A 27,338-nucleotide genomic window follows, 5' to 3' on the forward strand; every position below is an offset into this window, starting at 1 on the left:
TCACTGGGGGCCACATTGGCCTCGAGGTTGCCTTCAAAGGGCCAAATGTAATTTCAACTCCTTAAGAGTTAAGGAGTAGTTAGTTACATTTATTCAGTTCTAAAATTACTTCAGCCCTTTGAAGGCAACCACAAGGCTGATGTGGCGCCTGGTAAAAATGAGTTTGACACCCCTGGTCTAGTGGCTCTGTCATTCTGTCTCATGCAAAACACAACCTAGTTTTTTGGCATTTCTTGCCTGACAACCAACCATTCCTGGTCCCAGAGCCCCACTAACATTCTTAAAACTAGTCGGTTGAAATGTTCACGTTTACCAATGTAACAAAAGCTCCTTTCATCAAGAAGTGACTGTGAATTCAGGAGTTATTCCAAGACAAGAAGAGGTAGAGACAGTTTCTATGGTAAATTTTAAGAGGCTTTTAAATATTGTAAACTCTTTACTTTAATCAAGAAACTCACTGGGGTAGTTGGAAAAAAAAAAAGGTAACCATGTTAACTAGCTGCCCAGTTACAGCGGTACATGGTAGCAAATGGAAGGTGCTGCAGATACATAACTTGTATATAATACTATAGACCTGAAGCAAATCTTCTCCGTGTTTTTAAGAAGCTTACTTATATACATCGAGGAAATACAGTTTTAATAATAGTACTTGTCATCCCGTTTCAAACTGTATTCTCATTTACTAAAGCTACAAAACAATTTTTGATATTAGGTCACAAACACTTCTCCCTGTATACAATTATTTTAATACTTACTGAATATGACATCTGGATTTTAGTATTGGGAACCAATTTCACCTTTCCTTCACTAGTTAGATTAACATCAACAATTCGATTTCCATTAAACCCTATTTCAAGTTTTTTGTAGGTCCAAAGATAGTAATCTTCTCCATTTTCATCTGCTTCACCAACAATACCTACAAAAGAAATAACACTTTATATAAGGTAATTTCATTTAATGTTTAAAATACATTAGAACAAAATGTCTTGAAATGTTTTTATAAAAAAGTAAAATTATTATTCTGCATGGTTAGAATGCGGCAAAAGTGCAGGCTGGACGTCTACTCTTTGTTAACTACTTGGCAAACACAAATCATGGTCACACCATGGTTTTAAAAAAAGTGATGACATAATCTATCATTAATTTGATCCTTGAAGTTCATGCTTTTTCATTAGTATGACCTTCAATGTAGTATTTATCACCTTATCTGTGTATACTCCCTAATTCAAAATTTCAGCTAAGTGCTATATCACCATGTGGCAAGGTCATCTATTGATTTAGCAGTCGTAAACTAAAATTAAAACTAAGGTCCCCAGAGGCCCACTCCAGTACTTTCTCTACTAACCTACAATTTATCATTCCTAGTAAGCTGCACATATGTGCATATTAGTACCAAAACTTAAAATGCCTCCTTTCTTTATTCTTGAAGTTCTGGATCTATCCCTGGGAAGACATAAAATGAAAGAAGACCTGAAACCATAAAAATCCTAGAAGAAAACATAGATAGTAAGCTTTTTTAAACATCACTCTTACCAGTATTTTTTTGGATATGTCTCCTCAGGCAAGGGCAACAAAAGCAAAAATAAACAAGTGGGAATATACAAAATTGAAAAGCTTATGAAGAGCAAAGGAAACTATCAACAAAACAAAAAGGCAACCTACTGACCTGGAGAAGATATGTGCAAATGATTTATCCAGTAAGGGGTTACTATCCAAAGTATATAAAGAACTCATGCATCCAGATGTATCAAAACACAAACAATCCAATTAAAAAATGGGCAGAGGACCTGAACAGACATTTTCCCAAAGACACACAGATGACCAACAGGCACGTGAAAAGATCACTAAGCATCAGAGAAATGCAAATCAAAACCACAAGATACCACCTCACACCTGTCAGAATGACTACTATCAAAAAGATAGGAAATAATAAGTATTGGTGAGGATGAAGACAAAAAGGAATTCTCATACATTGTTGGAGGGAATGTATGTAAACTGGTGCAGCCACTATAAAAAACAGCATGAAGTTTCCTCAAAAAATTAAAAACAGAACTACCACAAAACCTAGCAATTCCACTTCTGGTATTTATTCAAAGAAAACAAAAACACTAATTCAAACACACGCACTCCTATGTTCATTGCAGCATTATTTACAATGGCCAAGACATGGAAACATCTGAAGGGTCCACTGATGGATGGACGAATGGATAGAGAAGTGGTACGTATCTATAATGGAATACTATTCAGCCATATAAAACAATGGAATCTTACCACTTGCAACAATATAAATGGACTTGGAGAGTATCATGCTAGGTAAAATAAGTCAGATAGAGAAGATTTTACTTATATGAGGAATCTAACAAACAAGACAGATGAACAAGTAACACAGAAACAGACTCACTGATACACAGAACAAACTCGTAGTTACCAGAGGGACAAGGGGGGGAACATGGGCAAAATAGGAGCAGGAAATTAAGGAGTACGAACTTCGTCCAGTTATAAAATAGTAAATCATGGGAAATATACCACATAGAGAAACTGTCAATAATACTGTAATAACTCTGCATGGTGACAGAAGATAACTGGACTTATGGTGATCACTGCATGATGTATATAAATATTGAATCACTACACTGTACACCTGAAATGAATATATAATAAGTCAATTATACTTCAATAAAAAAATGAAAAAAGCGTTGAAGATAAAATGTAATGAGGCAATAGCTTAAAATAATCATTTTGATCACAACTTGCGATGCTGGAAGGGGAAGACCAAACAATATGAGGGCAACAGATGGTAGCTGAAGACCTATCTCTTATGCTCATATACTGTCAACTATTTACCCAGTGTTTCCTACCCAAGCCTGTATTCTTCCCAAAAGCCTTATATTCTAAAAGTTAATCCTTAAGGCCTTCTATGATCAGCGCATTTCGTTCAAGTATTACAGGGGGGAAAAAGGTTATTTCTTATTAAAGATTGTTTATTAACTAAACTTGTTCTCTCTAATTGGTACAAATTCAAGGAATATAGTTTTGTTTTATTTGGGGTTGTAGAGAAATAATGAAATCCTTCTAATAATTTCATCAAGGTTTATTCAGCTACCTACTCTGAAAATTCTGGGGGTGGAGAGACAATTACATGAAGTGAGAACCTATTCTCAAAGGGGTTCTCAAGCCTTGGCCAGGTGGCTCAGTGGGTCAGAGCATTGTCCTGCTATGTTGAGGTTGTGGGTTTGGTCCCCAGTCAGGGCACATACGAGAAGCAACCAATGAAAGCATAAATGAGTGAAACAACAAATCAATATTTCTCTCCCAAATAAATAAAATTTTAAAAAATTTTTAAAGCACACTTTTAAAAATGAATACAAATAGAAAGTAAAATAAAAGATTCTCAAACCTTACCCTAAGAAAAAACAAATACAATGTTTCTTTGGACAAGGATTCCTATGGTTCAGACATTCTAGAACACCCAAAAACATCTCCCTAAACATTGCAAACCCTATAATCCCAAAGCTAAAAAAGATTTAAAAAAAGAAAGCACAATTCCCACATTTTAAGGAGGCCCACAGAAATGACTGAAAGAAACCTAAGGTCCCAGACAAGAAACCCATGAGCAACTGAAAACACCAGGAGAAGGGCCTGCTCTCTCATCAAAAACAACAACAATAAAAAGGAAACCTAGGCTAATGGGTTGGTTCTCCTGAACTACAGGCTCAGAAATCACCAGCAAATGTTGAACATATCTTCTTGCTGCCCTCAGAACTGATCACAGAAATGTCTGTTAATGTAATACTAATTACAGTCATTTATATGAAATGCTTACTATTTATCCTAATTAACATGCAACACAGTAACAATGATGCATATATCTTGAGATGAACTTCCTTGTAAATTTCATCTTAGTACCACACTAAACTCTGATCTTATGTATTCAGTCTTTGCGTTTGCTGCTAATGAATAATATAGTAGTCTGCTAAGAATTTTAAGAATCAGAATATTAATTTTACATAAGAACAGGTGTCCAACCCTCCACCCACCAAAAAAAAAAAAGGCTAACATAAAAACCACTAAGAAAAATGTGATCGAACATGCTGAGTATAATAGCTGGTTGTGCTTTGCACTTTGAATAACTTAAGTCTAACACAAATAATGTTTGGATTATGCATAAGGTTGTATTAACTATGCCATAGCTCTTCTCCATTAAAAGGGATAAACAAACTAAACATAAAAAGTTAAACATAAAAACTAAAAAGCTAAAAATTTAAAAACATTTTAAACATAGAGTTCTGTAAAATAACACAGAAACTAGCAAAACAAGTCATTTAAAACCTACCATATCGAAAACCCATCTACCACAGTTTCATATGAGAGAAAACCAGAACAAAACTTCAAAGTCCTATTTCATTCCTTTAACTGCACTTGTTAATACAAGTCAAAACAAGGTATGAGAAAAATGGGGGAAGGGGGAATAGTTCGAATCGTTCAAAGCACCTTTTAATCCCTTAAATATTGAAATTTATACTACATAAAAACTGTATTTTAAGGGAGTTTCATGTAAGGTTTGGCTATGTCAAAAACCTTTCGAGTAACAAGGGACCATAAAACCGGTATTAAAATCCTTCTATGGAAAGTAATGAAAATATATTTACTGATTCAGTATAAAATCACCTTAACAGAGCTATTACATAAATCTTATTTATTATGCAAATATTCCCAAACTTGAAATACAACATACAATACTTACCCCATATTGGTAAGTCATCTATGTACATCTGGTACCAGTAGTGATTTTTGATAGCATACACAAATGCATCTCTCTTTTCTTTATCTAAGTCAATTTCACAGTAAGTGGCTGGCATTACATCATCTGCATAAAATAAGAATGGCAAATTAACACACTGGTTTGCAAAATAGTTATAGGAAAAATAACAAGAAAAAAATCAACATTTCCGAAGCTATACTTTCTATTTATAATAGTTGAATATGAGTGATAAATAGTGGGGGTTCAGTACACAGTTCTTTCTTTTAGGTGTGTATGTTTAAGACTGTTAGGAGGGACAAAGGGGGAAAAACTGGGACAACTGTAACAGCATAATCAATAAAATATTAAAAAAAGACTTTTTACAATAAAATACTTTTAATCATTTTTATTTTCAAAGATTATCTTACGAAGTGAAGAAATCATTCCTTACGTAGAGACAATTATACAAAAACATTTACAAAGCAACTTAAAAATGAATAAATTGTTTTAAAGAACAAAAATTTGAAAGCTTAAATACACAGGGAAATTTTCATTTACATATACAAAAACCTAAGAACATAATCTCACAGAGAATTAATGATTTCTAACTGTAAGAACTCTGACATAAATATTCATTTGAACATTCTTAGAAATGAAAGTCACTGGAAGCCACAAATTCTATGAGGAATCACAGTAATTCTTCATAATCAGCAAGATTAAAAGGCAAACCTCTATCTAGCAGGCAGCACTGTTTATAAATTACCCGAAAGTTCCCTGGAGATGAGTCACTTCTACTCCCCAGTGCTTTAAAATACTGCTACCATAATACTGCTCATATGGTCTTTAACATAAACCTTTCAAAAATGTGCTTATGATTGTTAGTTTCTAAACAAAACAAAATCTGAAAATACCTCAAATACCCTAGATGTTCATCAAAAAGATTGAATTGGTTTTGTACATTACTTAAGCAATTGGGAAAAAAATCAATCTTGACAACAACAAAAGAACAGTTGTTTGTTAAGTTTCCTTGTACTGTTAACATTGGTTACTCAGAACTTGAAATGCAATTTCCCACAAGAAACTCAGCTAAATAAATTTTTCTTTCTTTCTTTTTCTCTCTTATTTATTTAATATATTTTTAGAGACAGGAGAAGGGAGGAAGAAAGAGAGGGAGGAAAACCTTAATGTGCAAGAGAAACACCCATCAATCAGTTGCTTCTTGCCCACCCACAACTGGGGACCTAGCCTGCAACCCAGGCACATGCCCTGAGAGAAAGCTGAACCAGTGACCCTTCAGTTCACAGACTGCCGCTCAATCCACTGAGTCACACCAGCTAGGGTGACAGTTGTTCAATTTCTTAAATGTTGACTAAAACTTCTTACACATAAATTAATAGCCACCTATAATATTATTTCTAAAAGAAACAGCAATCTGCACTGTAACTCCAGACACCAGCAACAAGAGAACAGCTCCGCCTCAATACAGCTCAGCCCAGAGAGGGCCCGCCAAGACCACAACACAGAAGATGGCAGGAAACACTGAAGTCCCACAAAAGACAAACATAAAAATACTCTCATTCTTAAAGTGGGGAAAGAAAATTGCTTTATCTCCAACAACAATAGGTCCCACACAGATTTTCTTTCTACCCAGGCCCTCTGAGGCACCAAGGAATTTAGGACTTTCATTATGGAAAAAACTGAGGGCAAGCGGAGAAGGAAGGAAGGGTGAGGACACAGACTGCAACAGAGGGTTCCTACAGGAGCTGGGAGAACTGGCAGCCAGAGGACCCCGAATGGGATTTCCATGGACTGTGAAAGGCACAAAGGGCAGCAGGCAACAACAGCTACAGTGGGGAGGGTGCAAACCAAAGGAAGGTCCAAGTTTGAGCAGTAACAAATGCCCACAGAGGCCGTGGGAAACCTCATAGCAACCTCTCTGGAAAGCAACCGAACTCCTTGCAGTTACAAGCGACATTCACTGATAACTGTCCTTAACAACGACAATATGTAGTTTTACATATGAAGTTCTGAGACCCACAATATGACATTTACCTATAAAGCCTTTAAAAGATTCCTCCTCACAGGGTGAATTTAAGTTCAACTCTCTCTTCCTAAATTTCTACCATCCCCTCTCCCCATTCACTCTACCTAAACTCAACTGCCTCAAGTGCTCACACACCTGTGCTCTCTTGGCCTCTGGACTTTTTTGCTTATGCTGTAAACTCCACCTCAAATGTCCAATCTTAATATCTTTCCCATTCCCTACACTCTCCCCTCCACAGAGTAATCCCTGACTCCCCACCCCTCACACCTCCCCAACCCCACAGCCTGCCCCCTTCTCTGAAGTCCCAAGGCTTTCTCTCCACACCTCCCCACGGCAACTAGGCCTGCAGTACTTACCACCTCTTCTAGAATCTCTGCTCCTCAAAACCACTACCAGGTAGTGAGAGCTATGTTTACAACTGATTATATCCTTTTTGCCCCCAGCTATGCCTGTTGCAGTACCCTTCACAAAGCAGGTACTAAAACAAAAAATTTTAACAAATTTTAAGAGCATGATATTCTATTTATTTGGCAAAGGAAATCACTAAGTATACTAAGTATGCACATTATATGCACCTGTGTGTGAATGGCGTCTGTGTGTATAAGGAGAAAACGAGCAGAGCATTGCAAAAGGACAAGAAGTCTGGAAGAGTCACTCTCACTGATGTGAAGCCTAGAAATGTGGTGCAAGGAAAACCTACCATGATGCCAGGCTGTAGAAAGGGCCTTGGTTAGTCATGTTTTAATGAAATTCCTCTTGCAGGCATGCAGGCAAATACAAACACCAGAAATAATTGAAGAGGCTGGCTGCTCAAGGGAATAGCACTTCTCTCTGGGGGGAGTCACTTACAGATAAGAAGACAACGTGTCTGAATGTGCCAAATCATCATCCAGCATTCTACGTAACTGAAAACAAGCTGAAACATCTATCATCATAAATCAGTGCTTTAACATTGTAATAGGCTCTACCTTTCTCAGATGAGATACACACCTATGAACTTTGAAGAGAATGCAATTAAGATTTTACTAAAGTAAATACTTTTTATGTGGAAAAAAACAAAACCAAAGTTATAAAGTGGAAAATGTTAATACTGATTTTTCAAACAGAGAGGAAGGGTAGATTATGGAAGCTACATACCAGTAAGTCTGTCGTCAATTCCCAGCAACACTCCATACTAACAGTTGAATTGATAGTGAAAACATTGAGAAACGAATGTGACTGTTTATGAGTTCTCTAAGAACATTATCATGCCTTACTTTGTTTGCTCTCTCTTGATGTCATTACTAAATTGGAAAAATCACAAACACTCTACCTCAAATTCAGCAGTTTCTCTTGAAGTCAATATAGAGAAATTTACTAGTTATGTGATTAAAAACAAGTCATTTTAACCTCAAAGCAGAGATAACGTCTATGATATCTCTTTCCCATAGTAGTACTAAGAATTAAAAGTACCAATGTATTCAGCGTTAAGTTTCCTTGGGGCACACATTTCTTTAGAATCCAACGAAAGCACCATCTTCCTGGCCCCCATCCCAAAATTCACACAAAACTATGTGTACAATTTCAGAGGGCCCATGGACCCCTGAAGCCAGAGCTTCTGATTCAACTTTATATACCCAGAGCCTTCCATGGTGCTGAAATGCACTAAGCACTCGAAAACGGCTAAACAGATTTTTTCAAAGGGGAGAGGGGCCCTGGCCAGAGGCTCAGTTGCTTGGAGCATAGTCCTGTACACCAAAAAGGTTACGGGGTTTGATTCCTGGTCAGGGCACATACCTAGGTTGTGGGTTCGATACCCAGTTGGGACATGTACTGAAGGCGACTGATGGATGTTTCTCTCACATCGATGTTTCTGTCTGTGTGTCTCTGTCTCTCTTTCGCTCCCTCTCCCCCTAAAATAATCAGTGAGCATATCCCCAGGTGAGGATTAAAAAAAAGGGCAGGGAGGGACTAGGAAAACTGGTATATTCACAGTTAATTAACCAAACATATATAAAGAGTATTAATTAGGTAACTGACCAACCTGAATGGCAGTATAAACTGTACAATTTTGTCTAGATGGCTATTTGGCAACATGTCAAGAACTGCCTTCCAAGGCTGGCCAACAATGGCCCGTGGGCCGCGTGTGGCCCAGGATGGCTACAAATGCGGTCCAACACAAAATTGCAAATTTACTTAAAACATTATGAGGTTTTTTTGTGTGATTACATGTCACAATATATTTCATGTGTGGCCCACAGACACCAAAAGGTTGGACATTCCTGGTACCCTTTGATTCACTAATTCCACATCTAAGAATTCATCATAATAATAGATTCAAGATGCATTAAAATACTTATGTTCTAGGACAGCCAAAAGCATTGTTATTTCTAATAGAAAAAAAAAAACCAACAAGAAAAGCAAGGAAGGGCATAAGTCAGAATATCTTGTAATCAGAAAATGAGGGAATTTACAACACTCAAGCTATAGAATACTACATAAACACATTTTTAAAAGAGTAGCCCTGGCCAGTGTGACTCAGTGGACTGAGTGCCAGCCTACAAACCAAAGGGTCGCCAGTTCACTTCACAGTCAGGGCACATGCCTGGGTTGTGGACAAGGTCCCCAGTTGGGGACATACAAAAGGCAACCACACACTGATGTTTCTCTCCCTCTTTCACCCTCCCCCTCTCTCCAAAAATAAAATAAATAAAATCTTTAAAAAAAAAGAGTAATTAACAATATGAGGACAATCTTATAAGATGTTGAGAAAAGAGTAGAAACTAATTTATATAGAACTTAAATGAGTTAGTAAGGTGCTTAGATCAATATATAATCACATAATAAATACTACATAAGAGCTAAACAAATTTTTAAACTATATATATAACATAAACCCAATTTTTAAAGATTTTAAATAATGTGGATGAATATAAAGAAACAAGGATGAAAGAAATGTTAATGGTAATTATAACCAGGTGACTTTTATTTTCTTTATATTTCTCTGTAGTTTCTAAAATTTGTATACTGATCCCTACATCATTGTTAAAATAAGAAAATATATATACACATACATTCCTTTGAAAACAACAAACAAAAAAATGGCTGACCTCAATCTGGAAGAGAATAATGTTTTCCATGGTTTAAATATGAACTTATAAAAAGTCCACGCTATATAAATTTACAGTTGGTACAAAGTTTAAGGAATTGCTAATACCAAAAATTTAAAATACCTAGACTCAAGATTCAATACAATATTCAAATTATATGGTGTGGCTAAAACACTTTGGTTGAAACCAACAGGACAAAACATTGCTTTAAGTTCCCATGCTTCCAATTAAACAAGAAAGATTAACCACAAATGTCTTTTCTATCTTGAAACCCCATTAAAATGTCAATACAGGAATAAAAAGAAAAGATTTCAACAAATTTTTGAAAAATGGAAAACAAACAGAAGAGGGCAAATGACTAATAAGCAGAGGAAACCGTAACAGAAGGGAGGCAATTGGTGTCACAGAACACAAGAGGCATTCAGGACTTGGAGACACCCAGATGTCAAGAGGTAGAGGACAGATGTAGGACTGAACACATGGGGCAACTGTATGAAAGTATGTTTACAATGGACTGAATGCCTGGGTCCCCTTCTCTGCCATCACACAGCTAAATGAATAATAATAGCAGCCTGCGGCAGACCAGAGGCCCTTTCTAGAGGAAAAGTCTTTCCAGACCAGAGTGGCTCCAGAATCAGGGAGTAGAATCTAGGGACTGAAAGCAGGGTGGAGGGATTACCTAAAGTAAAAATCTTCAGGTTGGATGAAAAGGACCTGCCACCCTCCCAAGCCCTTTCCCCACCCTTTAGCAACCAGGCCTTTCCACCCAGGCAGAGAGCTAGAGGAAAATACCACACTGTGGTTAAAAGCTCAAACTCCAGTGTTGAGCTGCCTGGGTTCAAATCCTCACTCTGCCACTTTCCCCTTCTGAGAATCCTTGGATACCTTACTTCACCTCTGGGCTGCAACTTCCTCATCTGAAAAATAGGGATAAAATACCTCATATATTTATTTTGAGAATGAAAACAGTCAAGATTGAGAATCATTGAACTAGAGCCATATAAGACTCTAAGGAGCCCTTGGCATTTCTCTGTCTCTGCAGTACTCTCAACTTAACCGTTCCACTCTAGAGAAACAGAAGAAATACTTGTAAAATAATTTCATCCTTCTGTTAAGTTGGGTTATTCACAGAAAATTCAAGGGAAAGGCAATAAAAAAAAATGGGAGTAAGGAATCCTCTAGAAGTCATAATTCATTATACAGCAAGAATTCTCAAATGAGGGAGAAGGGAAGTGGGTAGCGATCTCCCTTTGTACAAATTAGTATTTCAAAAAACTCTAATAATCACAGTGAACCAATTATCATAAAAAAAGAAGTAGGCACAAACTGCCTAGGTGCTAGACAATTTATTGGGAGCTTACTATGTCTTAACAGCTAAGGATGCAACAGTGAACCCCAATGCCACTGTCCTGCCCTAGCAGAACTAACTAAACTACCCAGAAAGCTACTGCAATAACTCAAAGATACATCAAATCCTATAATCAATAAACTAATGTAACATAATTGCTTATACAAAATCAAGTTGGAACTACAGACCCATACTATGCGCTATTAGTATTCATATCAATGACCACTTTTTGAATGTAAACTATGTGTCAGGAACTTTCCTAAATGTTCTACATACATTACCTCATATAAATCTGATGGTTCTATCAAGTGGATATTATTTCCCTCATTTCACAGACGGGGAAAATGACATCAAAGAGTTCAATAATTTGCTCACAACTACACAGGCAGGCAGAGGCAGAGTTTAGATGCATTATGTCTCTCTGACTCCAAAGCATGTGTTCTTTCCACTCCACAATGGCAAGGTTCCATCAGGTACCCTCTAAAAGTAGGGTGTGAATTCAGGCCTGGTTCAAAGATTTAATTTACGTCTGCCCTTCTCTTTCTAATTATCTCTAAAGGGTCTGAATTTAACATTTTGCCTAATGATAGTATATAAGACTATTAGGAAGAAAAAAGCAAAGTTGTACATAAAATTTCAGTGAGAGGCATCCTACATTACATTTAAAATTATCACTAAGTCCCTAAAATAGTCTATATAGTGACTATAATCTTATGAAATAATACCAATCCACTTAGCTGACAAAATCTACTAGGTTAAAAAAACTGTGGGTATATATGTGTGTATGCACACTGAAGTGTTTATACATACCACATATGTGTATATAGAGAGAGTTCTTTCTAGTTTCTCAATATTTCCAAAATTTTTTCTTACTTGAAAATACTTTCAGAAGAACCTTTAAAAATCAAATACTTGAGGGATAAAGTATCAGCAATAACGTAAATATTTCTACAGTTCATACAGGGACAGAAAGTTCATGCTTCCATGACTTTATTAGTATGCTGTGATGTACCTTAGACAAATCATTTCATCTCTGGGCCTCCCCAATAGGAAATCAAATGACACAACTCTAAGGTGCAGCCTTAAATAATCAGGAAACCTTATAAAACAGTTTTCAAAGAAGGATCAACTTTATCTTTGAATGAGGCAAGCAAGGGGCTACAGTAGAAAGACAAATCTAATCAACATTTACTACTTCAGCAGGACCACTTAATTTAGCAGCTCCCTCACTGCATATCCATGCTGGAGGTACAGAGTTGACAAGACTCCAAGGAACTGCCAACTCTCAGGGAGTAACACCTGGCCAATGCTTGTTCTTTTAATCTATAAGTGCTTAGTCTGAAAGGAAAATAAATCCCACTTTGACAGCCCATGAAAACGGGTCCCATCTATCTAAATAATCTTTCCATCTCAGTCTCAAGGAACTAATGAAAGAAAGGTTAAGACGGCTGAATGAGTACTCTTCTTCAAGTAAACAAGGGTAAGACTATCAAAAAGTGATGAAATTTGTCCATCACAGCGAAGTAGGACTTGGGGTTTTTGCCTATTCTCTCTCTGTTTCCTCTTCAATAAACTAGAAATATGTGCCAAAATAGAAAAGGAGAAAGTATGTGAATAAATGCAAAATTGAGTTTCTCAAAGATCACACATTCTAGTCTATTTTCTCCATATTTGTGATCAGATATTTAAGTTACCTGATTAAATTAAAACATAAGCCTCAGGGGATGCTATAATTCATGAACTTACAAGATAAGTGACTGTGGTTTCAATTTACAACTTAATTTTATAATTAAGCCCCACGGAATACAATGGGGGAGTGCAAATATGTATACCTGTTTTCAACAATAACAATAAATATTCTAAAAACAAAAATAAAATTTAACAAAGTTAAACATCACCTTTAAATTATTTTCTTAAAATATACCTCATTTCATACCATCCTCCCCAAAGTGCTAAAAATACCAGAAGTCAGTTACTGTTCATTTCACAAATGTAGGCAATACAGTCAATTCTGGAGTACAACTTTACTGAAATTAATACAGTAAAAGAAACAGGATTAAAATTCAAAGCTCCTGATTAAAAGATCTATGCTCTATTCAAAAATCAAGACACCTAATCGAATATCCTGCAAAAATTCAATTATTCAAGCTTTTGCTCACTGGATTAAAAATGTCTGTGCTGAGAATACACTGTCTGACAAACTTCACAGAGAAAAACAAGAAGTATAAAACACACTCAAAGAACCTGACAAAACAAATACCTGCATAATAAATAAGGAGGCTCTTTTTCAATTTTAGTATGTCTTTGACTTATTTAAAACCATACTATCCTAGGCCCTGGCCAGTTGGTTAGAGCATTGTTCCACTATACCAAGGTTTAGAGTTTAATCCTCAGTCAGGACACATACAAGAAGCAACCACTGAGTGCATAAATAAGTGGAACAACGAATTGATGTTTCCCTCTCCCCCACATCTCTCAACTTAACACATTTTTAAAAAGCATACTATCCTATAAGTACTGAGAGTAAATTTATACAACACTTTTCAATACATTCTAAGCCAATGGTACAAGTTTAAAACTGAGGATTTACACAAATAGTTAAGTATCCGTACACCCCATTACAGCCCCACACCTCCAGAAATTACTCCATTATTAATCTCTGAAGGCCTTCTCCAACCACCTACATCCAATCACTAGAGGGTTTAGCAGAAAACACTTTTGAGAGAAATATTCTAGGAAAATGTAATTTTATTAACATTTATTTTATTATTTTAAAAATATTCAAAATAGATCTGTGTTGGTTACTAACATACTTTTCTAAATGCAATACACTTAAGTCATAGATTAAAACATTTCTTAGAATCTAGAGCAGTCGTACTCAACTAAGAGTGATGAGCAACACGTGAGGACTTTCTGGTTGTCACAACTGGAGAGTGCTACTGGCACCTAGCAGGCAGGAGAAGCCGGGGACTCTGGTGACATTCCACAATGCACAGGGCAGCCCTCACAAAACGAATGATCCAGCCTCAATGTCTACAGTTCCAAAAGCTGAGAAACCTTGGTCTACTATCTAACTTGTATTAGAAGGATTACGAAGGTTTACCTACCTTTGAATTTAATATCCAGCCCACTAAATTCCAATTCGACTCCTTGAAGTGCTTCTCCCAGAGTTTCATGGTAATGACTGATGCTTTTTTTTGACCCCACACAAAATGGAAGTGAAAAGTACTTATACGTCTCTTGGCGATTATGGTAGGGCCCAACAGTATTCATCCATAAAACAACTTCCTCTTTATCTTGATACTGAAACAAAAAAAAAGCAAAAAAAAAAAATTTTTAAATGTAATTCAAATTAAGGGAATATTTTTTATTTGTTCTAAGCAAAAAATGTACTGTCTCTGTTTAGGAAGCTTCAAAATAAAATACTGGAAGTTTATTTTAATCTGATGATTAATGACCATACCTTAAAAGTGAAACTTGGTGAATTTTAAATTATATCCTTTGATTGTGATCTCAGGCAGATCCACCTTTTCCAAACTTTGTTTTGCAGGTGGTATTGTCTAAACTGAGTCTACTAACTCATACGAATATGTTTATAATTATTACTTATACTTTCAAATAATGGTAAACCTATGACCAACATGATTCACCATGCCAACACAAACGAGGAAAGACGAAACAAAATCAACAGCTTATCCAAACCTTGTGTTAATCATTAGAAACTCCAAAAACCTGCTGCCAGCAAAGAGCGTTTCATCTCCTTTCCAAACTTTCCCGTGGCACTGGTCACTTTATGGAGAGGAGAGAAATGACTGAACAAGAGAAAGAGAGAACCATACTATGAAATCACCAGTCTATTCAAACCATCATTCTATCTTCCTCTTTATCAGCCTGAAAGACCATGTATGATATTTATACTTCTTTGATTAAATAACTATTCACCCATCAGTTACCATACAGAATACCATACTGAAGCGTGGTTTAGTAACTCTGGGTAGATGACCTCACCTTTCCAGGGTTCAACTGGGGGATTTGCCAAAGATTTCTAAGACTTCCCACTTAAATGTCCAATGATTCTATGAAAAGCAATTTACCAAGTAAATTAAAAATTAGTAACCCTAATTAGCAATATAAAGTCAACATAGGATATAATTTAAATCAGCTCATAGTGCACAAGTAAATCACTGAACAATTATTTACCAAGTGCCTACCATGGGTCACACAGTAACTGTGTTTGTAACTGAGGATACAGCTTTAAATAAGCAAGTTCCCTGCCCTACTGGAGCTTAGAGCCTAAAGGGAAAGACGGACATTGAACAAGCAATTGTAATCAGGTAAGGTGCTATGAAACATTTAACAGAGGAAGCTCTCCAACTAGCCCAACTACCAAATCCTTAGCTCTGATCCTCCATCTGACACTAATAAACAAACATTTTCAATCAAAACCCAACACCTCCAAAACTGAACTCATCCCACCCAAACCTACCCGCTTTTGTTTTTCTAACGGTACCACCAATCTCTCAGACATGGAGCTCAAACACCAGGTCCCTCTGCTTTCCAAAAAACACTGACTTGTCTACTCCGAAGTCCAAATCATTTGCCTCTTCCTTTTAATTTACAGTATCATCATCCTAGAACTTAGGTCTAATCCCCTCATCTTCAAAAATAATACATTTCTCATTGCTTATGTAAGACATCATCCACGTCATCAAGGAAATAACCATCTCACTTTTTGGCTACATGAGACATGTACCAACACAGCGTTAGGTGTTAAGGACATACTGTCCTTACTGTCCTAAGATCAATTAAATACTTTCCTTTCCTTCAATATCACAATCCATAGAGAAGCCAGACAGGAAATGATTAACAATGAAAAAGTAAGTGTTATAATTAAGATAATAAAGGGCTAACGTAGCAACAATAAAGGAATAATTAACTCTTTTGTGACAAAAAAAAGGTCAGGAGGAGTAACAGTATGGAAAATCATAAACTGTTTCAAGTGAATTCAGAAAAACAGCTGATGATCTTCATGTATGAAGAAATGAATCCCCATTCAGTTGACAAATATATGTATGCCACGACTCTCCCATCAATGCTTATGGTCACATAGCACCAATCAATGAAGGTAATCCTTTCTGCTAAACACAGACACAGACATTATATGGATATAGTGTCAGAATTCTCTAAACAGTACTCTAAACCAATCACTATCAACTGACTGAGTTGGTATTAGAACTGAAACCTGTGCAGTAGGCAGGACACTCTCTCCATAATACAATGTATACAGAAAGTATTTAATAAATATGATGGAAAAATGCTGAAATGTGAAGTTTCTTAACAACTTAGTAAAAGAAGTTTGAAGAATGTGCACTGGCTGACATGTGCAATGGCTGCACTAGTACCCTTTCAGAGAAGTAACAAAGGGGAGGTAACAAAATACATCCATTTAAGATTAGAATGCTGAACGAGAAGACCTATTAATAAGGACCTTGCCATTAATCCTGCTGAGTGTGCAAAAAGGTTTAAATGTAACTCATAAGAATTAGCACAACACACTTTCCCTATAAATCCTAATACTCATATTCTTTAAAAAGACAAATATTTGAATAAAGAGATGATTGCGGAAGTAGGGTGTCTAATTATGTTATTCAAACTGAAACACAGGGCTGAAATAATTTAAGGGTCGCAGTGTGTGTTTAACTACACATTCTGAGATCGCTCATTCTAAACATTCATAAAACCGATTAAGAGAGTAGAGTTGTGATGACATGATGCAAACTGTAAGAGAATATATCCCATTTTGTAGTCTAGGATTCCATCTGGAAAGAGGACTGAAAACAGTAATTTAAAATATGCATATAGTATATATACAACAGCGGACCCTAATAAAACAAGAGTTTATTAAAAATGTGTATTTATTCTTACACGTTTAAACTTCAGCCAACTTCAAAGTATTCTTCATTTCATGCAATACACCTATCAAGATGTTTTTTCCACTGCTCAAAACAGTTTTTGAAATCATAGATTTTGATGCCTTTTAGTGTTTCTGCCATTTTTTGTTTCACCTCTTCCATATCAGAAAAACATTTCCCTTTGAGGACTTTTTTCATTCAGGAAAACAACAACAAAAGAAAGTCACACGGATGCAAGAGCAGGTGATTACGGAGAGTGGGGCACAGGAAGGGGGCAGTCATGCCATTTTTTGGTCAAAAACTGCTGAATCCTCAGTGCTTATAAATCATTCATCATGAAATGGGCAAACTCTAGTCTTCAAAAAAAAAAAAAATCACTGAAGCCAAATGCAGCCTCTCACACCACCATCAGCTAGTACACTGATAAAGATGGGTTCCTAGAACACTCACCTGGGGGGGGGGGGAGCCTGTATTACAATGGGCCCGCTCTCCAGAAGATAATTCTGGTTTTTGGGGGGGTCCCTCCTCATATATGTAATATATTCACACATTTATACACATATAATAACACCATATACACGTACATACACACACAAAGGTTAGCGTAAATATTAAAGCAAAAGTGTTTCTTTTACAATGCTCCTTATGCAGACCATGATCAGATAGGAACTTAAAATGTTTACTTTTCTTTACAGTTCTTGATTGTCCCTAAGAATAAGCACTCTCAAGACAAGGTCAAAACAAGAATTCTTTTTCAAAAGAGAATATGTATCTTAAAGTATCTTGAAATTAGAAAATACCACCCTGACTGGTGAGGCTCAGTTGCTTGGACATCATCCCACAAGGCGAAAGAGCACCAGTTCGATTCTGTCAGGGAACATGCCTGGGTTGCAAGTTCAGTCCCTGGAGGCAACCAATAGGTGTTTCTCTCTCACATCAATGTTTTTTCCCTGTCTTCCCCTCTCTCTAAAAATAAATAAAATCTTAAAAAAAAATACCAAAAGGAAGACTTCACACAATTTTTTAAGGAGAAAAAACCTTTCCTTTCCCCACAACTGCTGAGGAAGCCCCTGAGCCCCACAATTCTGTGGGAAGAAAGCCACAGGTAGGAACTCTTCCCTCTATCCTGAGGAGTGTTAACCAGGAGACAGGGAGGAAAAAAGTCAAGGAAGCACAGCGGTGGGATCGGGGTCCCTAACCTAAGCACGTCTGTAATTCCTTCCAGGAAGCCTCGCAGGGAGTAGCTTAGAGAGGCCAGTTCAGGCCACCTGCATTCTTCATCTCACCGTTCTATTCATTTTCCATCTCTCAGAAGTTCCACTATTACACCCCATTTTTGAGCTGTCTACTCCAACCACAAGGGTCTCTAATGCTGTTTCTCCTTCCTTTCCTGCCCTACGTACCTTTTTTCTCATACTGTTCCCCCAAATCTATAATGCCCTCCCCTTCTCTCCACCTAGCCAACTTCTACTTATCCTTCAGAACTGTTCAAATCCTTTCTCCAATCCTCCAATCCTCAAGCCAATCCCTAATTTGCATGATCTCATCATCTTTTCTAATACTATCAGTCGATAACACTTAATAAGCACATACCATAAGCTAGACATAGTTCTAAGGCTTTTATATGAACATGTAATTCTCTCATAACTTTAAGATAGGTCCTATTATTTTCCCCATTTTACAGATGAAAATAAACCAAAGAACAGAGGTGTTAGGTAATTTGTCCAAGATCATATAACTAGAACCTAGTTTACAACTTTAGGACTACACTTTTGCTAATCCCTGCTCAGCTTCACTAACTAAAGAGCAAAACCTACATGAAGGGAATATGAACAACATACAGTTGTACAAAGCAACTAAAGACATACTAAATACTGAACAACTTTTTTTATCTGAGCCTTTAATCTGCCCTAATGAAAAAAAAATCTTCCTAAGAAGCTACTTGTGCTCTCCAAAGGACTGACTTTGTTCTCCAGGTGTCACCGAAGTTGGGCCTTATTTAAATACTGTTTATGTGCTGGGGAAAGAGAGATACTGAAGTTTCCCTACTTGAAGGAGATCATGAATTAATTTTTCTCAGAAAGAACACTTTAGGAGATGTTACTGATGTACTTATGTAAAATCTGAACAATGGTATCAGAATGTATATAGATAGGCAAAGAACTGAGGGCTCAGAATACACACCCATACACCATCATTTTCATGGGATGAGTGTTTGCTTTAAAACAGGTATCTGAGGAAGCAAAATCCCGTTCTGAAAATGTTTCAGAAATCATAATTTCAATGCTTTTTAATTATTTATTTAAAACACATACATCAGATTTCAAATACAAATCAGAAGGCTATTTTTAGATAAGTCTCGAAATAACTGCGATCGCTCTCTCTCCCCAACAGCTTTGTACCTAAATAAACTTTTAGTCTATCACAGAGTACAGCTGAAAATAGGACAATGAATTATGGCATTTCCTAAAATTAGATCTATATTAGAGCACTCACAAATTCACTTGTAGTAAACAATTTATTCTCTTTATAAAATCTTAACATAAGTTTTAAGAGTTGCCATACTCCCAACAAAGACAAAAACAAAAGGCTGCCATTTGTGAAAGTAATGCAAACAAATAGTTTCTGAAAACACTCGATGGTACAGTAAGTGTTTATGGCAGAGGCTAAGAGCAGGCTATCCTAGACACAGATCAGGTCCTTCCAACGCCACCTACCAGGAGTATAATGGGCCACAAAGAAATGTGGTTTTAGCCTAGGTAAGGCCCCCAAAGCACAACAGGAATCCTCCAGACTATGCATCTTAAATGAACAATGGTCTGGGTTTGTTCACAGTGCTTGAAGCAACAGGATTCCATGCTTCCAACATTGCATGTTCTTGTCCCTAGTAGCTCCTAATTACTTGAGTCACTCAATAAGCACTAATTAAATACCATTTCTTGTGCCAAGCACAGAGCCTCGATATGTAAGACAAAAATTTTTTAAATTGACTTTACAGCCTTGAAGAAACAGAACCCATAAAAACTCAAGACTACAGTACAAATCATAAAATGCTTTAACATTTCTGTGCCCTTGATCTTTTTTCTTTTCTTTTTCCTTTTTTGTTTTTTTAGTGCTGACATCTTTACATAGCATTACTGTGAAAATTACACAGACAAAACAAGGACAACAGAGATCAGGAAGCTCAGATTCTTTGTGTCCTTGAGCCAGTTGCTGGGCCTCTTCACACCATTAGAAAAATGAGTGTGTTGGACACAATGGTCTTGAGTCTTTCCAGTTCTAAAATTCTATGATTCTCAATTTGAAATATTTTTAATGGAGTACTCTGGAATCTTAGGAGACATGATAATCTAACTACGCATTTCCAAGTGCCCTGAGTTTCAGAAAACCAAATAAGCATAAACCACATCCTATATAGCTTTCACTCATTCTAAAGAGTCCTTTTTATGACCCTTCAATCACATATTAAGAACCTGTCTTTCATCAAAGTGTTTTTTAATTTTTATTTCAGACAATGTCCTGTAATTCACATGATTCAACTTTCAAAAAATGAAGGGAACACATCTTTATATATTCTAGATGTACGTGTACTCTGTAAGTCAACACACATTTTCTTCTCATTACTCTTATGAGACTATTAAAAGGGCTCTGGATAAATAAGCACATAAAAATACCACATAAATCTCAATGGTCATATAAGTCAAATCCCCATTCAGTATGTAAAGTAAGAGAAATAAGGGGCTTTGTGGAACTGAATAAAATAAGTATTCCTTGTTAGGACCAGCTACATAATTTGTGGAGGACAATACAAATAAAAATGCAGGACTCTGTGCTCAAAATTATCATGAATTCCAACACAGTAACAGCAGAGCATTAAACCAAGCAGTCCTTGCGTGCCTGCACATATCTTATGACTGCCCGAGTGACATGCCCATTAAGTTGGCACTACCCCTCTTTAAGGCTAACCCAAATATTTTATCAGTAACGACCCATATGGATCTAGAATTATCCAAACATTTCTTTAAGCACTTAAAAACACTATCAATACAGAGAAGTACTCAATTTAATACCAAATGTTTTACTGGCCTGTTTTTAGCATAAAGGACTGTAGAGAAGCACATCTTTTGAGAGTGTAGAAGACTATTAATTCAAATCGCCTGAGTTCAAATCCTACCCTCTACCCCTACTGCCTGTGTGGCTTTGGGCAAGTAACAACCTCTCTGGCATTGGTTTCCTCGTTAATAAAAAGGGCGTATCACCCTTTTAAATACGTGTATTAATGTATGTTTAAGGCTATTAATATGTTTAAAATATGAGTTAGTATATATAAAGTACTTAGAACAATGCCTAGCACATATTGCTTACAAAAGCCCTTTTAGTTATTATTCTAAATGGAAACTGTCTTAACAGAAAGTTAATCTAAAGGGTAAACTTAAACTTTTGAAAACTGTTCTTTATTAATAATTCAATTCCACAAGAATTTTTAAACACCTACTCAGCAACCTTCCCTTGGCAATTTTTCCTCCTCCTTTGGTATCATTCTTTCTTCAATGGCTACTTCTGCCTTCCTGATGGGAAAAAAAATTCACTTGACCATAGCCTTTTCAGCACTGTGATCTGGCTAGGATGAACCACCTCATTTCCAAAATATATTTTCAAGAAATTTGGAAGTAAAATATTAGACAAAAAAATGTGAATGACACTTAAATTTTATACTTATATCTTAATGCTATTCTTCCTATAACTTTTTTTCTTTTTTTTAAATAATTAACAGCTAACCAACTGAGAGCAGTCCAATGGAGACACGAATGAAACGTATTCCAAATTTTTTGTCTAGCAATTACCTCATACATATATTCTCTCAAAAATCTTTCATTAGCCCTCACTGGTGTGGCTCGAGTGGATTGAGTGTTGGCCTGAGAACCAAAGGGTCGCTGGTCTGATTCCCAGTCAGGGCACAAGCCTGGGGAGCAGCCAGGTCCCCAGCTGGGTGCACGGGAGAAGAAACCACACATTAATGTTTCTCTCCCTCTCTTTCTTCCTCCCTTCCCTTCTCTCTAAAAATAAATAAATAAAATCTTAAACAAACACCAAAAAACCTTTTATCAGCCTTAGCTGGTGCAGCTCAGTGGACTGAGTGCCAGACTGAGAAGCAAAGGGTCACCAGTTTGATTTCCAGTCAGGGCACATGGGCCAGGTCTCCAGTTGGGGATGCCCAAGAGGCAACCACACACTGATATTTCTCTCCCTCTTTTTCCCTCCCTTCCCCTCTCTCTAAAAATAAATAAAATCTTTGGTGGGGGGGGACCTTTTATCCAGTATTTTATATTCAAAATTAAAAATGTTCCTGGCGCCCTGGCTGGCATAGCTCAGTGGATTGAGCGCGGGCTGGGAACCAAAGTGTCCCAGGTTCGACTCCCAGCCAGGGTACATGCCTGGGTTGCAGGCCATAACCCCCAGCAACCGCACATTGATGTTTCTTTCTCTCTCTCTTTCTCTCTCTCCTTCTCTCTCTCTCTCTCTCTCTCTCTCTCCTCTCTCTCTCTCCCCCCTTCCCTCCCTAAAAATAAATAAAATCTTTAAAAAAATAGTCACAAATATTTAAAAAAAAATGGTCCTGGCAATAAAATTTCAGGAAAATTAGCATTTACATTGTAATTATGTAAATTAATCTAAGGCCATTCTATATACCTCCAATTTTTGAAATTTTAATTGTTTTCCCTATTTATAGCAGTTCATTATACACACAAGATAAAAAGCATAATACTACTTTTAAGCTTATAAGCCTATATGATGGAACTACAGTTAAGAATTCTTAGTTTTACATGGTAGCTTTCCTTAAGTGTTCAAAAATTAGAAAAATAGCTGTAGCCTTACCGCTGACTAAAAGATTGACCATTGGAAAGGAACAGTTCTTACACTTTGAAACAAGTTACCTGACAGAACAGGAAATCATTTTTTCATTTAACTGTTTAACCACTGAACAAAATCATCTTGAGGTAAAAACTCCCAAATATAGCACAAAACCATGTCATTGACATGGGATTTATCTCTTAAAATAAAATAGAGGTAAGAAGTTTCTGACTGTGATTCAAAGTAAAGTAGCCAAAAGTTTAGAGCTTTTATTAGCTAAAATGAGAGCCCAGCTAACCCTGGGAGTGGAGAAACGAAATCTGGTTATGATAAATAAAACCTAAACTAGGATGCATTGAATAAGTAAGATGATTGCTTCATTGCCTCGCTTATCAGGACAGGAGACACCGCCAAATCTTTCAGATTTAGTACATAAACAACGTTCATGCAAAATCAAACCAGTAATGAGTTAAGATATAAAAAACAATTATTCGCCAAGCAACCTGTCCATTTATGACTTTCCTGTCTTGCTCATGTCTACCATCCTGAAAACCTCCGAATTATAGCGCAAAGTGAGTCACCTGAAAGAGTCGTTAATATCTATGACAACTAAACAGCCAATGAACTTTAGTATAAATGCAAAAGGGACTGCTCCCAACAGACAAGACGACTGGGAAACTCAAGATCCCTTAGTCAGTCAGAAGCTGCCCTAGTTAGAGACCACTGGGATAGAAGCTTCATCTACAGGCTGGCTGGAAAGGGTACAGAGAAAGTTACCAAAAAAAGGCTCAGAAGTGAGTGCGTGTAGGCTGACAGCATGTACACATGTACACCGCTCTTCACCCCAAGTTCGTCAATGCTGTAGCTACGCCAGCATTTTCGTCCTGTTTGGGGTGGGATGGGGTAAGAATATAGGCCAGTGCGGACCATACAGCGGTGGATATTTCCTGGTTGGGTATGACGGGTAATCGTGCTGCATCCATCTTCCGCTGCGTCGTAGCCCCCAGTAGCCAGAGTGCAGCTCCCTTCCCACGGGCCACTAACCCCGAACTAGGCATGTCTACAGCCCCAACCCCAGCGGTGAAGTGAGCGCCATCCTGGACCACACGCCTTCCCCGGACTCCAGGGCCCCCAGACCCAGGGGTGGGGCGCCATTTAGGTCCGGCTTGGGGAAAGAGGCCCAAGCACTCGCGGCGCGCAGTCCTGTCCCAGGAGCGCAAGGAAATGCCTCCTCCCAGTTCCCGGGGTTCCTGCTCCGCCAGGCCCAACCGGAAGGCGCCTCCGAGGGCCGCGCGGCGCGACCGGGCTGCCGGGCTTTGCAGGCCGCACCGGGCCTGCCGGGGTGGTGATCCGGAGAGCGGGCCTGGGACTGCCGTGTGGGACCGGAACGCCCCTCACCGTGTGCTCGTGCTCGTCCGCCCGGGCCCGAGGCAGCAGTAGCAGCAACAGCGCGGCGGCCGCCGCCACGCCGGGAACGCCCGGCAGCGGCCTCATCCTCCGCGCTCCCACCAACTCCTCCTCCTCCGCCGCCGCCGCCGCAGCCGATTCGCATCCACCGGGCGCGGACAGACGCACGGAGCCCGGGGCCCAGCCGCTGGCTCCTCGGCGCCGCCGCCGACACCGCCCGCTCCGTAGCCTCCCCCGCCCCCCGGCACCTCCTCGGCCTCTTCCTCTGACTCAGCCACGTCATCCGGCCACCCCGGCACACGCCGGAAGTGCCTCGCGACGCGGGGCCGCAACTGCCGCCAGGCGCCCCGCCCGGGACGCGCGAGTCTACGCTCCCGAGGGCCGGGCTGCGGCGGGCCGTGCTCCGCAGCATTCCCAGGCAAGTTCTGCCGGCCACCCGGAGGCTCCGGCGCGCAGACACGGCACGACCACGGCGTGGGTGACTAAGCTTGATCCTCAGGGCCCGAGCCGCTTTCCCGCGGAGCTCGGAGTTGTGTGACATTGGCCAAAACGCTTAACTTTTCTTGGCCTCCTTTTCCTAGACTATAAAATGGGGTCTGACCTGCCGCCTCTCAAGCTTGGGAATTCAGATCAAATGACCCTTTCCAGGCACCTGTCGCTGTGAACGAATCACGAGATCGTATAATCATCATTATGGGAGATTGTTAAATTTGTGCAGAGTTGAGTAAGTATTTTAAAATAGCCAACTACTTAGTGGACCGCTAGTATTCAATCTTGTTCGAATTCTTGTTCACTTATTTATTATGTGCTGGTCTCCTGTCCACAAGCATAAATATCTCCTGGAATCTAAGCTCCTCCCCTAAGCCGAGGTCCTGTCCTCAGCCTTGTTTCCTGTGCCTAGAGCAGTGCCAGTCTAAGAGTAGGAACTCAAAAAATGTCAAATAAATACATTAATATGGCACCTCCATCTACACTGTCCTCTAAGCCAAAAATCTGGAACTTGCAGACAGATTGCCAGTTATCTCTCAGCCATCAGCAGTCAACAGTTCCAGCACTAGGTCTCTTAGAAACACTTCAGGAGTTAATTTTTCTTCTTTCTTCTGCCAAGAGCAGCCAGTCTCTGCCTCCCTATATATTTTAACAGTCTCCAGCAAGATCCCTGCCACCAGTCTCTCCCTGTTTATTCTCTCCAACATGTGCCAGAGGAATTTACTGAAAAGAAACCTGATGATAACACTCTTGCTTAAAACGCCCCTTGAATATTGTTTAAATATATGAAATCACAACTAAGATTTTCATCTTCCAGGCACTGTTCTGAGCCCTTTGCATGTATTGATTCATTTAATCCTCACAAAAACCTTAGGGGGCAGTACTGTCAGTATGTTCATTTTACAGATATGATAACTCAGTCACAGAGTCATTAAGTGGCATGCTAATAGACAAAACCCAAGCTGTCAGTTTCCAGAATCCATCTTACTACTAATGGATTATCATCCATACAGCCGTTTTAAAAAATGAAATAGCCCTGTATGCCATGGCATGGAATGATACCTAATACTTTTAAATGGGAAAAGTTGAAAAAATAGAGCATAACTCCATTTTAGTGTACCCATGGAAAACAGTCTGGGAGATTATGACTCAACTCTCAACTTTGTATGTGCCTAGGAATATTCGGATGTTTTGTACAATGAGCATGTGCTACATATGTAATGTGAAAAAAAAATCCTTGCTAAAGGACAGTCCTGTTAGCATGCAGCTGCACAAGCAGATCCTGATTTATCTCTCCAACTTTATATCTCACTGGTATCCATCCTGTATTCTCCAAATACACCATATTCTTTTATACCTTCGTGCCTTTGTGCTCAATAGTCCTTCTGCCTAGAATGCAAATAAATGGACAGCCATTAGATGGTCTCTTTCCAGGCCTACCTGAATCACCACCTCTCAGTGAAACCTTGCATGACATCCTCAGGAAGTTGAACATCTCTTCGTCAGGATTCCGATAGCATTTGGCATGTTACATTACGATTACCATCTAGTCCCACTTCCTCTTCTGTACTATATCCTGACCTTTTCTGAAGGTGTGCATGTACCATCATTTGCTTATATCTGTCCCAGCTGCAGGGACAGTGCTTGTCACATCATAAACATTCCGTAACTATTTGGAGAATGAATGAAAACAGTGAGCGAAAGTCAAATAGCATACACGTATTTAAAGAACGCTTTCTAGCTAGTCTAAGAGATATTACAAGGCAGTACATGATCAATTACTGAATGAATCATATGCCACTAATTGCTATAGAAATCAGAGGAGGCTTCTTATACATCTTTGTATATCCCCCTGAGCACCTCATGTAGTGACTTGCTCATGGTGGAAGTTCAGTAAATACTCTGTGAATGAATAATCACTGCTTTTGAATCAAGTGATGATGGGCATTTGAAGAATAAGCCATGTAAGTGCTGATTAAGATAGATGAGTTTTTTCTTGCTTAAACATCCATCACCAGCCCCACATATTCAAGTCAGTAAGCTTTGCTAGGTGTGGGAATCACTGGATTGGTAATTGCTTGGGGATGGGGAGGACACAAGAAAAGCTATATTCATTTAACTTAAAACCAGGAAACATTACATATACAACACAAAATAGGCATAACAGTATACCAAAAAAAAAAAACAAAAACCCACAAATGTGACCAACTGTGCAAATGTTCCACTGGGGAAAGAGCAGCGGGCAAGGAGAGAAGAGGAAACCCTGTTTTGGTGGAATAGATGGGAAAGTTTAAAGGTGTGAAGAGCATGTAGGGTAATTAATTCAATGACTATTTAATAAGCATCTACTATATGCCAGGAACTCTAGTAGGTACCAGGAAATAATCATGATAAATGGATTTAAATGATAAAAGTCTGATAACAGTGTGAGAAAGGGGAATGGGGGATAACGTAA

At 38.3% G+C, this 27,338-nt stretch overlaps 1 protein-coding gene across 1 annotated transcript in view; it reads right to left on the bottom strand.

Moving 5' to 3' along the window:
• Positions 1-24,645, bottom strand: part of TM9SF3 (transmembrane 9 superfamily member 3) — a 60,260-nt gene extending 35,615 nt beyond the window's left edge. The window contains exons 1-4 of the mRNA XM_045854503.1: positions 24,386-24,645; positions 14,330-14,525; positions 4,745-4,867; positions 756-916 (exon numbers count right to left, since the gene is read on the bottom strand). Coding sequence (XP_045710459.1) covers positions 756-916; positions 4,745-4,867; positions 14,330-14,525; positions 24,386-24,481 — 576 coding nt within the window. The 5' untranslated portion in view covers positions 24,482-24,645. The remainder of the gene's footprint in view (positions 1-755; positions 917-4,744; positions 4,868-14,329; positions 14,526-24,385) is intronic.
• Positions 24,646-27,338: the final 2,693 nt, after the last annotated feature.

The sequence above is a fragment of the Phyllostomus hastatus genome, unplaced genomic scaffold, assembly GCF_019186645.2.
Source record: "Phyllostomus hastatus isolate PE091 unplaced genomic scaffold, TTU_PhHast_1.1 phas_scaffold_1066, whole genome shotgun sequence".
NCBI classification, from domain to species: domain Eukaryota; kingdom Metazoa; phylum Chordata; class Mammalia; order Chiroptera; family Phyllostomidae; genus Phyllostomus; species Phyllostomus hastatus.